The sequence below is a fragment of the Rhipicephalus microplus genome, unplaced genomic scaffold (assembly GCF_043290135.1).
Source record: "Rhipicephalus microplus isolate Deutch F79 unplaced genomic scaffold, USDA_Rmic scaffold_15, whole genome shotgun sequence".
NCBI lineage: Eukaryota > Metazoa > Arthropoda > Arachnida > Ixodida > Ixodidae > Rhipicephalus > Rhipicephalus microplus.
This window is the reverse complement of record NW_027464588.1, coordinates 15,586,573-15,601,825: the sequence shown is the minus strand read 5'-3', so window position 1 is coordinate 15,601,825 and position 15,253 is coordinate 15,586,573. Positions and strand designations below refer to the sequence as shown.

Below are 15,253 nucleotides of genomic sequence, written 5' to 3'. Positions count from 1 at the left end.
GCGTAGCGTGCCCGGACATACCAGCGCGGGAAAGAGCCGACGGTTGACTGGCCCAGACCAAGAGGCGCCCTGGCAGCCATCTTGGCGGATGCCGGTGCTTATGCGCGCCCGGGCTACGCCGTCGGCGCGCGCGCGGCAGATGGGGAACGAGGCGCCAGGTACGAGGGCGCTCTCGATTCCCACAATTTAAAGACGAACATTGGGGACATCGCCGTTCCTCCCTAAATGGAGATAACGTCACTCCATTTTTTTAAGAGTGTATACACTAGAGTTCCCTGTAGTGTATATAGAGTTCCCTCTAGTGTATACTAAGAAGCTCTATGCGTATTGCAGACATGATTATGCTCGCAACTCGAACGCACTCGTATGCTGAAGTAAGCCATCACCAGACTTAAGTTCACTGCACGCAGGCTGTGGGTGATATACTTGCTTATAGACTATCTTAGACATGTGGGCGCCATCACTTTGGGCAGTGGAGTCAATATTTTTTTGTTTTTTTTGTATATTGCGATGTGAATTATTATGCAATGAAGCATGGGATGCTCAAATTCTGCCGTTTTCGTATGCATCAACATGCAGGCACTTAACCCCTCTGTATAAGTCCATAGACAGCAAGCGAAGGGCATCAATCTGTGGTCATGCGCTTCCAAGCGCAGCGCCTCATCAATGTTATCAATGTCAGCCAGATTCGCCTGATTCAGCCATTCACCGCCCTCTCAATGAACCCTTTCCTGCTCTCACCCATCGTGTAGCATTCACGTATGCTTTGCGGTCATTGAGAAGAGAGCCCCCTCATGCAGTCTCTCACGACGGGAATGATATAGCGTGATTTTTCGTTCAGCTGTGTACAGATTTGTGGGACGGTATCTTGCATTCCTCGTGATCACAATGTTGGCGATAGCGCTGGCTCTGTAAGTGACGCGATGTTTTCGCGTAGTCTGTCACAGTTCATTGCTCTATGCGGGCAATTAATAGGGACGAGTCACGGTGACGCCGTGACGCGATCCCACAGCTCAGCTCCGTACGCGTCACTGCGACGCCACGTACGGTGCCAAGCTCCACCCCACGCACACGCCAACACGAGCCTCACTCTTCACCAGTTGCAAGCGAGCTTTCTACTTTTTGAAAACTTCAACAGTAGCCGTCCCAATGCGTGCTTTCTTGATAGCCTGCAGCACTTCGTATTTGTATTTTTTATTCATGCACTTGAATTAACGTAAATCCACGTTTTCAATAAATTGCGTTTTCGCTCGATGCAGAATGCTTGCTCTCCTGCCTTATGTTTTTTTTCGAAACGTCAATAATGACGAGTGGCTAAGGCACCCGGCTGCTAACCAGCAGGTCGTAGGATCGAATCCCGGCTATGGCGGCCGCATTTTCGATGAAAGCTGAACGGCTTAAGGCCTGCGTGCTTTGATCTAGTTCCGTGTTAAAGAACTCCAGGTAGTCGAATATTAGTGATTTAGGGACGTTAAACTCAAACAACTGTTTTTATCGTGTTTTTTTTTTCTTCACCAAGAGTTGCGTCATTACGCTAACCTTAGCGTGAACCAACCAGTCTAATATATTTTATTACGACACTTAAGATGAGCGAATTCGACCTCCATAATGCAAAACTGGCTTTTTTTTAATAGAATCTCTACGAACAAATTTCTATACTCTGGATAGCAAGGACGTGAAGTTTCATAATGCTCCATCCGCTTTGCCAAGGTAAAAGGGACCGTTGTCCCGAATATTTACAGCCTTCACAATCAGCCGAAACCTTTGCAAATGAGCAGATAATGTTTTATTTCACAATGCCGATAGTCATCCTGAAGTCGTGCGCAGGAGTACAAGACGTATAGATGGGTGCTTTCTAACGTCATCATGCTTCCACGACAAATTCAACCAAGGAGTTGACTAAACTTCAGCTTCAGCATTTGTTGTGAGGAGCTTCTCATCCTGTGACATGCACTTTCGTGATCCTTCACAAGTTCTCAATGTAACCTAGAAGGGAAGCACAATTTTTCTTATTAGAAAGTTGTCTTAGCTATAGTGACGCAATTCATTGGGCACTTGCTGCCCCAGTCACAACAGAACTTTGATTAACAGTGTTGAGAAATTTGTGCACCGTGAAAGAAAACAAAGAAAGATAAAACTAACATTGACTAAGGCACAAGCAACACTTTTTATGGCAGGCTTATTTTGGAGTTTAATATTTTACTTTCCTGAACACCCATTATTATCTTCCTTATAACATCAGACAACGCTGTGTATCTTACAAATGTTTTTTTTTCACATTGTAATCTATTTGAAGTAAAGTGAGCGCCCAACGCATTTGATACATGTTTAGACTGGATAAACCAGACCGTGCGACTGCACCACGCTACTGCGCGATACATTTGATACGTTCACCATGGTAGCTAGAGCAAATCCCAAGCCATACTTTTAGATCTCAGAGTATAGCGATTGCTTTCGTGGTCTAAACCTTGCTGTTGAAGAACGAATGAAGTGGCATGATTTCGTAGTCAGGGGTCATGATGGATTGCTGCACACGCCACCTAACCATGTGCTGAAGTCCTCACGAGAAAATCAGAAGTGCCATTTTGCGAAAGTTTGTTAAGTGCGAATCGTTTAAGGGGACCATCCTCTCGTATGCTGTCATCTCATGTCGTCACGCAGACACAACCCTGTACCCTGTCCCGCTGGTAAAACCCTATTTACAGTAAGTATAGCAAGGATGCCGGAAAGAGAAAAGATGGTCAGGGAGAGGGACGTAAGTATTAGTAAGATGGAAAGCAGGAGACGACAAGGCAAAGCAAAGCATAGTCTTGTAAGGCATCACGCCGGAAAACTTTGTGTAGCATAGCCCCTTATAGTATTGTAGGTGTACGACAACAGCTGTTTGTGTTACGCTAATATTTGTTCAAGACAGAGGTAAGTAAAGGTTGGGAGGAGATCGAGAGAGCATAAAGCTTAGCATGACCGTGTATAGCAGACGAATCGATATGTGGGCAAGGTGGAATTGGTTATACTTCTTTGAAATGAGCAGCGCAACAAACGAGGACACAAAGTGTTGTGTGATGTGTCGTATATCTTGTGTCGTCGTTGTTGTTTTTTTGCGCTGCCCATTTCAAATTATATAGCACAGCCATATATATTATAGCCATTTACTATACCATGGTACATTATCATAGCCAGGCATCATGCATCAGCACGGCATCTGTCTATGTATTGACGAAGGAATTCTCTCTTTCGGAAGAGCGCCTGTAATATTCTGTTAAAAGCAACCTTGTAAAACTTTATAAATACTTTTTTTAGTTTTTTCAATGCGTTTTTAAATGCGAAGCATTTTTTGGCGAACTTCGGCGACTTTGAGCGTATCTATCTATCTATCTATCTATCTATCTATCTATCTATCTATCTAGCCCCGCCACGTTGGTATAGTAGCTAAGGTACTCGGCTGCTGACCCGCAGGTCGCGGGATCGAATCCCGGCTGCGGCGGCTGCAATTCCGATGGAGGTGGAAATGTTGTAGGCCCGTGTGATCAGATTTGGTTGCACGTTAAAGAACCCAGGTGGTTGAAATTTCTGGAGCCCTCCACTCTGGCGTCTCACATATTCATATGGTGGTTTTGGGATGTTAAACCCCACAAATCAATCAATCAATATCTATCTATATATCTATCTATCTAGCCGCCTATGACTTTTAAACCTTCTGGCCGTTAGGATAATGGAATCGATACCAAACTTGGTGTGGCACAACATGACTGTATGAAGAACATATTTAGCCAGTCATGACTTGAAAATCATGACATAAATGTCATGAATATCATGATTTACCTTTCAAGGTCCTGCAGCTTTTGTGGTGGGTTCGTACACTTGGCATGTTGCAAAACTGGTATGGTATGACATGATCGCATGGCGAACACAAATGACAGACCCTATCATGAAAATCATGACATGCGTGAGATGTAACAACATGACTACATGCCACGCTTATGATGCGCTCGCGACCGTTTCGCTAGCGTCACATATATAAAATTTGGTATTACGGTACGTCAATGCATGAAGAAGGTACGTGACTGGTGTAAACATTATAATCAGTAGGTGCGTGTCATGTGACAACATGACTACATACCACACTCATGATGCACTGGTGACCATTTTGCTAGCTTCACTTATAGAAAATTTGGTATAATGGGACGTGAATGGATGACGAAGGTATGATACTTGTGCAAACATAAACATGAGATGCGTGTCACGTAAAAACATGACTACATGCTGCGCTCATCATGCACTCGTGGCCATTTTGTTAACTTCACATGTACAAACTCGGTATTATGCGACGCAAATTAACGACATAGGTAAATTGCACATCCAAACGTGATAATCACGACATGCGTGTCATGTAACAACACTACTACATGCCGCACTCATGATGCGCTCGCTGCCGTTTCGATAGCTTCACATATGCCGAATTTGGTATTACGTGACATCAAGGGATCACGAAGGTATGCGACTGGTGCAAACATGAAATAATGAGAGGCGTGTCATGTGAGAACATGACTGCATGCCACAGTCAAGGCCCCAATACATTTCGACGCGACGCGGTGCGCGTGCTCACCGGCGTTCATTTCGTCGCGTCACGCAGGCGTTGCGACGCCAGTTGCCGGTTTCGCCAAATACTCGCAGGCATGCACCACTCTGCGCTGCTTTCACGCATGCGCGTTCCAGCGCGTCCGGCCTCCCTGCGTCACGGAAAGAGGGAGACGCAGTGTTGTCTGGGTAACGCATCGGCACGAATTGCGCGCTGGCTGCCGTCGGGCCGCGCCGATGGACGCTAGTCGCACTGGTCACGCCTGGCGTCCGACTACAGAGTGCTCGCGTTTTGCTAACGTAGCGTTGCTGTGCCCAGCGTGCGTGCGCACAACGCTAAATTGGAGTATATTGGGCTCTTCATTATGCGCTCGCGGCCGTTTTGCTAGCTTCACGTATACCAAATTGGTGTTACGTGACGTCAAATGATGACGAAATATATGACTGGTGCAAACATGATAATCCTGACTCGCGTGTCATATAAGAACATGACAACATACCACGCTAATAGAATATTCCTGGCCGTCTTGTTAGCTCCCCATATACTAGATTTTGTATCGCATAACGTAAATAGGTGACGAAAGTAAACGACACATCCAAACATTATAATCAAGACACGGAAGTCATGTTCGGTATCATTTACCTCCGCCTTGTAACGTAGTGCTGATTTCAAAGTGAGATATCCACCTTTATTATTCGCGCTTCACATATTATCGATTCCCAATGTACGTGGGATCTGCCATTTTTTTCGTATGTGTTTTTCTTCTGTGTGCAATAAAAATTAATTTGCGAGTCAGAGCTTGTGTGCGTGTTCTCTTCTGGGTTCCCGTGTAGATTATTGTACTATTCGTACTTCACTATGCGAAAAAAAGCAGCAGGAAGCTTCACTCTTGAGGCATAGTACATACAAGAAAGAGGAAAAAGGATGTGTGGAGAGAAAAAGTGGTGTCGGGGTGAAGAGGATATAAATGAGGAGCAGACGAGATGAAGCACAAAATAACCACCATATTATAGCATGGTTATGTGTAATATAGAAAAGCATGGGTAGAGAAAGGCGAGTGTTAGAAGCAAAAAGACTAGGAGGCTGCCAGAACACCACATAAACGTGTTAAGCACAGTATAGCAACGAGATGGGTAAATAATCTGATGGTGAGTAGGAAGTAGGAAATAGAAAGGCGAGTGTTAGAAGCAAAAAGACTAGGAGGCTGCCAGAACACCACATAAACGTGTTAAGCACAGTATAGCAACGAGATGGGTAAATAATCTGATGGTGAGTAGGAAGTAGGAAATGATGGGGAGCTATCCATATCCATGTGCAACATATCCACGCATAACGCGTGGATAGCATGACCATGTGTTATCGTTGGTGTCAATATAGCAAAGCTTGAGAAAAGAAAAGGGGGTTGGGAAGAGGTAATGTGAGGGTGTGAGTGAGGAAAGGGAGAATACCTGCCATGTCATGGTAATTACAGCATGCAGAGTAACAGTACAGAAAGCATGAAACTGGGTTAGGGAAGCAAACGTGAGTAATGACGTGAGAGTGAAGGTTTATAACACCACACAGCTGGTTATAACACGGTATAGGGAGATGGTGAAAAGAAAACTTAAGGGGAGTAGAGATGCGAGAAGAGGAGGAGCTAAAGAGAAGATAAAGCAAAGTATAAACATATGTAGTACAGCATATCAAGGGTTGGGAATTCGAAACGAGGGTGAGGAGGGATGTGAGGGCGAGAAGCGAGGTGCGAAGGGAGAGAAAAAATTTGCCGTGATATGTGACACAGTAAAGCAAAAGCGAAAAGAAAATCGGAGTCAGGAGAGATGTGAGGGTGACAAGTATAAAAATAGGAGTGCGAGGTTGAAGCACAGCACGTCCGTGTAAACGTTAGCACAGCAAGGAGTAGACAAGAGAGGTGATGGTAAGGAAGAGATGGGAAGATTACGAAAATGGAATGCAAGGGTGCAAAGCCGAGCATAGGTGTATATGGTATTGTATACCATGGAGTAGAAATTCTACTGAACCAGTAATAAGCAAAACGATGATTGGTACAGTGCTCATAAAATTGAACCAATAGTACTAAGTCAAAAGTCAAAGAAGCCTCAAGAAGTCAGTTCTGAAAAATAGCACATGAAAGAAGAAAAGTACATCACCCGTGTATTGAACCGTGCTTAGTCGCAAAAGATTAGTTTTGCAATGGCAAACATTCCGTTGGTGAACGCTGCATTGCCTATTCGACAGAAATATGTTACAGTGCTTTTAAGCAAACAATCATTGCTCCTTGTGCGCACCTGGTGTTTGTCTTCTTCGGGTGACATTGACAGCCTTTGCCACAACTGACTCAAGACGTCGCTGCAAAGAGTAGGCTGTGTTTTCTTCTGCTTAATTTCACCTGCAAAAAAAGAAGAAAGGCTACTAAACGAGAAGCCATGTCTGTAAGTTAACGTGAGATGCTACTTATTTCACAAGTGTAGCGATGTCGAGCGAAGATCTTTGTGCTTTACCCCTGACTATGCCTCAGAGAACAGGGGCCATAAGCCACCAGCCGTACAGAATTGCACATCAAAAGTATTCATTAGCATGCCTTGACACCACATATGCTTTGGTGGTATGCCTTGGTGGAACAGTGTTTATGGTCTTCGGTTGCTGACCCAAAGGTAGCGGGTACAATCCCAGCCGCGCTGGCAGAACTTTGAAGGAGGCGAAATGATAGAATTGCGTACTATGTGATGTAATTGCACGTTGAAATACACCAGGTGGTCAAAATTTCGGGAGCCTTCCTCGACATCTTCTAAAATCATAGCGTAGTTTTAGGACCTAAAATCTCTGATAGAAGTATTAGAAGTATGAAATGGTTCATGACAAACTCGTGTAAGAAATTGCTACTTTCCGCGAAAAAGGTACTGAAGGGTCTGTTATGCCTATGCATTTGTGAAATAAATAGACTTAGAGTTATCGTTCAGCGAAAAATAAGCCCTAAAAGGCACCGTCTATGCTCTCCTCCCCCTCCTCCTTCACGCCGGTGATCACCACTTTGCCAAGGCTTGTTTATATTCAGGTGCTCAATACAGTGGTCTGATCGTCTTTTATGAATGTCTCAGGCATTGTGAATTGTTAACTTTTCATGTCAAAAGCTTAATAAATCTGAAATAGCTACATGGCACTTGCAGCTGAGCACGAAATGAAGTATTTCGCCGAAATGCAAATGACCACACGGAGAGCACCTTTTTTGTCGCGACCCGCGAAGGTGCCAATGTTGCCCCTCCTCGGGACAATAGTAGTGTAATAATCAAATATTCTAAATTACATTCCCGACGGAATTGGCTAAAATTTGGCCAGCTTGCTGAACGCACAGCGGTGAAACCAGAAAACAAATTTTGACAAAAACTTAGGTGTCGTTGCCCAATTAAGAATTTTTCTTTAAAATATACAATAATACTTTGACCATTATTAGACCAATTATATTCATTTTGCTATAACATCATTTTGTAAACTTGTTGGTGTTTTTTTATATTACCGTCATGTTGCTGCTTTTATGCGATAATGGGGCATAATATACGTAGCAACCGCTGATTAGAGACCTCGTCAGGCTACGTTAATATTTCTATTTTTCCCTGTTTTTAAAATTTCATTGTGTTGTTCGTTTTGTTCATTGTGGTAAGTACGTAATCTCATTAAAATATTAGGTTACTACAGCATCACTGATTGGCAAAATTTTAAAGCCTGCAGGCCCATTCAAGTGGTAAAGAGTAGCCGGAGAATTGTTGTTGCGCGAACACCTTCAGATATCTTATGAATATAAATAATGAAGAAGATTAGAAGAAATTGATGGCTTGTATATAAGGATAATACCCAGTTGACGACGTATATATAAATGCGATCAATGAGCGTAAGAAAGTCTCACATGGGACACCCGTACTAGTACAGGATCGCACCAAGACTTACAAAAAGTGAGAAACCGTTTAATAAAAGCACTCCGTACAGTTACCCTTAACCAGGGAAGCTGAAATTCGCGGCCACAGGCGGTTGCGTGCATTGTAGTCGAAACCAAAGTGCCACTCGAGAAACTCTTGCTAAAACCGGGTGTCGCTCCCGGAGAACGCGTTTCTGCCATTGCCACGTGGACGCTACTCTGCCTTCAAGGCCTCTTCCTCGACTCGCTGTTGTCGCTTGAATTCGGCTTCGAATGCTGCCGGGTCTTCAGTGCGCAGTTTCTGCAAGCACTTCGCCAAACAGGCCTGCTCCTGTCACGATCCGTGCCCACCACACAAGAAAGTTGTAAGTTGAACCTTCCTGCGACGACAAACTTTTCCCGCGCCGTGGGCCCGTCAGCTGATGTTTCTGCTTTCACTATCAAAACTGCTTGACGGCCTGCCTTAGCCGAAAGATGAAACGCGAGCACATAAACAGGGCCGGGCTGAATAACCTCTTTTCCATCATTTCTCTCATCTCCTACATTTCTTTCTGTCCCGCTCTCCATCTGTCTACAGTGCTCCCAGTGGTGCGCTCACGCTTGGGTGTGACGTAGAGAACAACGTAGCTGACAGAGCAGCGAATGAAAACGTTTAGCGTTTCTCATTGCGAACGGTTTTTCGTTTCGCATAGCCATATGCGGCTTTTGCTGTAAATATAAACAAGGCTATCGTTTATGCCCCCGTACGCCCTAAATGACTGGCTTGTGAACAGCTTTATTTATAGGCTTTGCTGTTCAATACAATGAATGATACAATGTCGCCTTCATATGCTATAATGACTGTATTCGGTTCCCACTGTCGTGTGTGCACTATGAAATCGCCTTTTCTTTTTTCTTGTTATCGCCTGTTAACTTCAACTTATATTGCAATCCGCGTCATATTTTCATTGTGCTGATACGCTTTGTAACGCGTGAATTAATTTCGTGTGATCTGTAAAACTTCACCAATTACCCTCCTTAATCATACCCTCTAAAGGGCCTGTAAGAAATTTTAAATAAATAAATAAATAAATAAATAATATGCGAGGATGTGATAGCGGAATGCTTCACAAATACTGAATTCCGAAATTCGGTACTGTGGGTGATAACTGAATTTAGGACACTTGACAACAAAGCAACAGTCACACAAGGAAGAGATACAAACTATCCCTTGTTATGTCAACTTGTAGCATCATTGGGTGAGTTTGGCTTGGCATTTGTCAAGAAGTTTAAGTGGAAAATACACATGCATGTATACTCCGCTGACGCCACACATAGGCATGGCATGTCGACACCAAATTTTGCACCTTCACGAACGCATATTTAAAACTGCTTCATCCTGGCACGTGACTGTGTGCGGGCCAACACTCCTCAGACAGACGAAGTACTTACCTGTGATAGCGCTGACAAGCACGCCGATGAATATTGTTGCGAGAATTGCAAAAAAGCTGCTCCATAACGGTGATATATCAAGCAAAGAGAATGTTTCTTTTGACCTGTAATAATGATTGGGTTATTAATTCCACAACTACAAGACAAAATTGTGGGCTATGCATATACATTCGGTCGACGTGACACCTTAGTAAAGTTATGTACCTTTCCAAGGTTGAACTCAAAAAGCAAACGCGTGCCTATAAGTGTAAACCTATAAAAAATGTGGTGCTATTGCCAATTTTAGCTGACGTGAGACGACGGTAAAAGTCCTATTTTCCCAACACTCTTACTGTTAACATTTTTGAATCCTTACTACGATATTGATATGTCCTGCCTTTTATTTCAATTTTTTAATTTTAAACAATAACGTACATACCTAGTACATTGATTGTATAACTCTGCCCCGCGCAGCCCAGGTCTTCCGCGAAAGACGCCTTTGAGATCCTCGAGCGGCTAGAATGAATGTAACTCACTACCATTTCATCTTTTTTAGCAAAACATTTATTGAATTAGACGGGCAAATAAGCATTGCTTGTAGCATTTAGCGATGCCACTTCATGGTAGCGAGAGCTTCATGTGGGAGCAACTTCAGACTCGTCGTCTATAGACCCTTGATGACATCCAGTATCGTCCGCCGATGTGCCTGAATAGCATCGCTGTGCAAGAAGAACGTTAGAAAACAGCTTGCTTATTTTCTACACTTCTCTTACCTTATTTGGCAAAATGTATTCAAATAAATGTTCTTTCGAGCTACATGAAACTGCACGAAATCGCCTTAAATATTACGCACTTTATTATTATCTGAAAAACTAATAAGATAATTTCCTTACCCTTGAAAAAACGTGAAAACGTACTTTCAGTCTCGACATTCCGAATTGATAAATGAGGTGACCGGAAGTTCTTTTGGGGCACAACGCTTGCATTCTTCAAACCGTCTATAAAGCACGCCGTGGAACATGCCTGATTTGCACACGCGTGTTGACTGAACGCGCGGAGCACTGGTAATTCACATTTGCGAGCAGTAAATCCCATTTTAAAGAACATTAAACATAACCTCAGTGTTTTATCAGTGGCTCATGGCACGGCTGCGATGACGTGGCACAGTTTTCATGCACTGGGATTTGCCACTGCTCTGGGTCGTTTTTTTTTAACCAAAACACACAACGAGCACTTTGCTACGACTGGAAAGCGTCGCTTCATGCTGGCTGCGCGTTAGACAAGTTGCTGGGCTTAACTTTAATACCGATGTACTGGTAGACGGCCGTTTTAGTACAGCAGAAAATGAAGAAGGCCTCTGAGCGTTCGGCCTATAGTTTGCGTTACTTACGCTGCGTCGTGGCTGAAGCCTGCAGTGTATGGTAAACAGAGGCTTTATTTGACTCTTAGAGCGGCACGGCGGGAAATCGTTAGTACATATATATATTAGGAAGTTCTATATATCTTAGGGCCGATGGTGTTCACCTCACGAATAATGAACAAAAAGACAAGCCAACGCAGGCAGCGTTAAAAGGGGGATTGTCAGCACCGAAAGACCTTACCCATTACATCATCCCCCCCCCGCACCACTTTCCGTTGTATTTTTGCTCTGGAAAATGTGAAGCGTTCCACGACACTTTGTAAAAGCCATTTGGATTCCCAAAGATCACGAAGCCTGAGAACATATCGGTTAGATACTCCAGACCACTACGTTATACTGTCCGTCATGGCTATACACACACCCCCTCTTTGCTGAGAGGCTGAGGTATGAGTAATGTTGACAGCAAGCATTTTGTACCGTTTTTTGACAAAGTATGGTGAGGAGGAGGAGGAGGGGCATTGAAAGAGGAAGGACAGGGAGGTTAGCCAGTTTTCAGACCGACTGGCTACCCCGTACTGGAGAAGGGGTAAGGGGGATCAAAGATGAGAGAAAAGAGACGCTGAAAAAAAACGTAAGCGTCCCTTTAAGCTACGGGACGTTCGGGGTTCGATCCTCAGTGCCAGCCGGCCACCCACCGGTAGCTAAACAGGGTACAGGTGGGCTTCCAGGGGCTGTGACGCGTCGTCCAAGTGGTGAAGCTTACTCTGCCTGGAGTACTTCAAACACGTTGCGTGGGGACCCGGTAACTATAGTGAGAGTTACTCACATACGCAGGAGCAGGCGCTAATGCATAAGCGAGAACTTATTCCCAAAATGTAATTCTAGGCGGCTCCACATGGCGACCCCGCCACAGTTGAAAAGCTGTTTAGTGTGGACCTATGAATTATATGTGGCTGTGATAACAAAGAGCGTAATATGATTCAAAAGTAATCTTTCCAGAATATATGACCCTAAGCGGTTCAGTACGTTGACTATATGCGAAATTGATTCACATAATATTTTCTATCTGTGATAGCTTTCATTACCATGGTTGATTTAATAAACATATAAAGCAGAGAACACATTTCGATCGTGTGTAGTTACATTCTTACACACAGTAGAAAAGGTCAGGAGGCCGCAGTTAATATCCGTATGTTCTGGTATATTACCGGTGTCTTATTGATGTTGTTTTCGCTGGTCCCACTCGAGCATATTGTCGCGGGTTATAAATTACAGGGGGTTTATTTAAAAACACGGACAGTGGAACTTGTAGAGACGCTCTCAGAGAAGGCCACTAAGATTGTCGTCTTCGTCACTCGCCTGCGCTGTGCCTCTCGAGCGAATCCGCGTTCTTTGGTGTCGTCGCTATCTCGCCGCTAAATGCAGCTAGAAGATGTAGATAGGTATACCCACCCGACGGGCAGAATGATCATAGATATGTGTCAAAGGCTTGATTTGATCATTTGCAACAGTACCGAGAAGTGCGAAGGGCAAATAACATTGGAGGTAGGAAGGCTGCAGTCGATGATAGATTACGCACTAATGTCACATAGGATGTATGATAAGCTCAGGTAAATGCACATAGATGAAGGTGGCTCTAGAAGTCTGGGTAGTGATCACTAACGTATCAAGCTAAATTTTGGAAGAGCAGTGAAAGTGGGACAGAGACAAGATGAGCAGTTACAGGAAAATTTTTATTCAGAAAGGCAAATCGAAATAGCAACTAAACAAATGGAGAAAGTAATCACTGAGGATATTAAAAAAGTGTGGACATACACGAATCTAAAGGAGCTAGAGCTTGCTAAGGCACGGGACTAGCCACCCCGGAAAAGAAGACACAAACCCAAAAGTTGGTGGAATGAAAAAGTTAAGAGAGCCAAAGCAAAACGTCAAGAATCCTCTAGGAAACACAGACATGATAAGCAGCGGCGCGAACCGACAGATGATGTTGAAAGAAATTGGGGAATTTTTCTAAGCTGTAGAAGGGATGCATTCCTTCCGATCAATGAAAAGATTAGAAGAAAGGGAGCCCAGTGGCAGGCAGAAGTTCATAAAAAAGATGAAAGGCAGCTGGCAGCTGCGAAATTCCGGAATCATCTAAACTCCCTAAGAAATGAGACGAGCCTGGAGCAGGGGTCTACACCTTAAGGTGCTAGGCTAGAAGGGGACGAAGCTATTGAATATATAAGAACAAGGGTGACAGAAAAAATTCAACAAAGAAGTGCTTTATGCACCACAATAGACAAGGATGAATCAAGTGGCGCCATGGCTCCATTTTTACAAAAACAGTGGGAAAAGGCGAAGAAATGGTTCCTAGTAGTACATCAACAGGCCCAGATGGCAATCCTATTATGCTGCTAAAGACATTGGGTCCGAAGTCTAAGCAGGCTTTGAGAGAGGCAGTGAGCAAAATAATAATCGATGGACAGGTTTTCGATGGATGAAAACTTAGCAGGATGAGCATGGTCTATTAAAGAAAGGTGGACAAAGCTGACATAAACAACTACCGTTATATAACAGTGACATCAGTGGTCTACAGGCTGGCGATGCAGATTATAAAGGAAAGACTGCAGACATGGATAGAGGATGAGGTTGTGCTGGGGCAACTGCAGAATGGGTTTCGGAAACAGAGGAGGTTGGAAGACAATCTGTTCTCACTGACGCAGTGCATCGAAATAGCAGAAAAGGAACACAGGTTCCGGTGGCGAGCATTTTTGAATATCAAGGGAGCGTACGATAGCGCGGTTCAAGAGGAATTGTGGGGAATACTGTACACACTAGGCGTGGAAGAAGTAGTCACTAATATGTCAAAGGATATCTATAAAAGTAACAAGGTAACAATAAAGTGGGAAAAACAACTATCCAAGCATGCAGAGGTAAAACGGAAGCTTAGGCAGGGGTGTCCCCTGTAACCCTTATTATTCATGATGTACCTACAAGGATTAGAGGCCAAATTAGAGGGAAGTGGACTGGGCTTCAACCTCTTTTTCGTCAAACAAGGAAAACTCAATGAACAGGCACTACCAGCATTGATGTACGCAGATGATATAGTGCCAATGGCCGACAACAAGGAATATTTGCAGAGATTGGTGGACATCCGCGGTAATGAGGCAGATAAGATAGATTTTAGATTCAGTGAGGGAAAATCAGCAGTCATGATTTTTATTGATCATGAAGGTAGTGAGCTTAGAATACGGGAGGTCACGCTAGAGATAACAGATAAATAGAAATATCTGGGCGTATGGATAAGCCATGGAGCCGAGTACCTAAGGGAACACGAAATACACGTGTCGACTAAAGGTAACAGGAGTGCAGCGGTAATGAAAAACAGGGCACTGTGGAATTACAATAGGTATGATGTGAGGTATGATGAATGGCGGATTGCGCATTTTTCGGAAATACCTCTCAACATCCAAACTACCAGAAGATTGGAAAATAGGAAAAATTATTCCGATACACAAATCAGGAGATAAATCAATTGAAACAAATTTTAGACCAATATCGCTAACCAGCACGGCATGTAAACTACTCGAGCATATCATTCTAAAACATTTAACCGTTTTTCTTGAACAAGAAGGCATTCTGTCCAATAACCAGCACGGTTTTTGCCAAGGTTTATCCACCATAACACAGTTAACCGAAGTAATACACGACCTCGCGCTAGGCATTAACAATCACTGCCAAACCGACATAATCCTACTCGACCTATTCAAGGCCTTTGATTGCGTTTGTCATACAAAGCTAATAGCTAAATTAAGAATCCTTATCGGAGATGGAGAAAATATTGCTTGGGTTCAAGATTTCTTGTTTAATAGAACCCAGTTTGTTATTTTATTTTTGAACATTTTGCATCAGACACAGCACCAGTTACGTCAGGAGTGCCCCAGGGCTCCGTGCTTGGACCCTTGTTATTTCTCGTTTATATAAATAATATAACTACTAATATAGATAGTAAAAT

The 15,253-nt window shown here is 43.6% G+C and overlaps 1 protein-coding gene across 1 annotated transcript in view; it reads right to left on the bottom strand.

Moving 5' to 3' along the window:
- Positions 1–1,763: 1,763 nt before the first annotated feature.
- LOC142784639 (sodium-coupled monocarboxylate transporter 1-like) overlaps positions 1,764–15,253 on the bottom strand; it is a 47,790-nt gene continuing 34,300 nt past the window's right edge. Inside the window, exons 7-9 of the mRNA XM_075883067.1 lie at positions 9,918–10,021; positions 6,865–6,965; positions 1,764–1,986 (exon numbers count right to left, since the gene is read on the bottom strand). Of these exons, the coding sequence (XP_075739182.1) occupies positions 1,900–1,986; positions 6,865–6,965; positions 9,918–10,021 (292 nt within the window). The 3' untranslated portion in view covers positions 1,764–1,899. The remainder of the gene's footprint in view (positions 1,987–6,864; positions 6,966–9,917; positions 10,022–15,253) is intronic.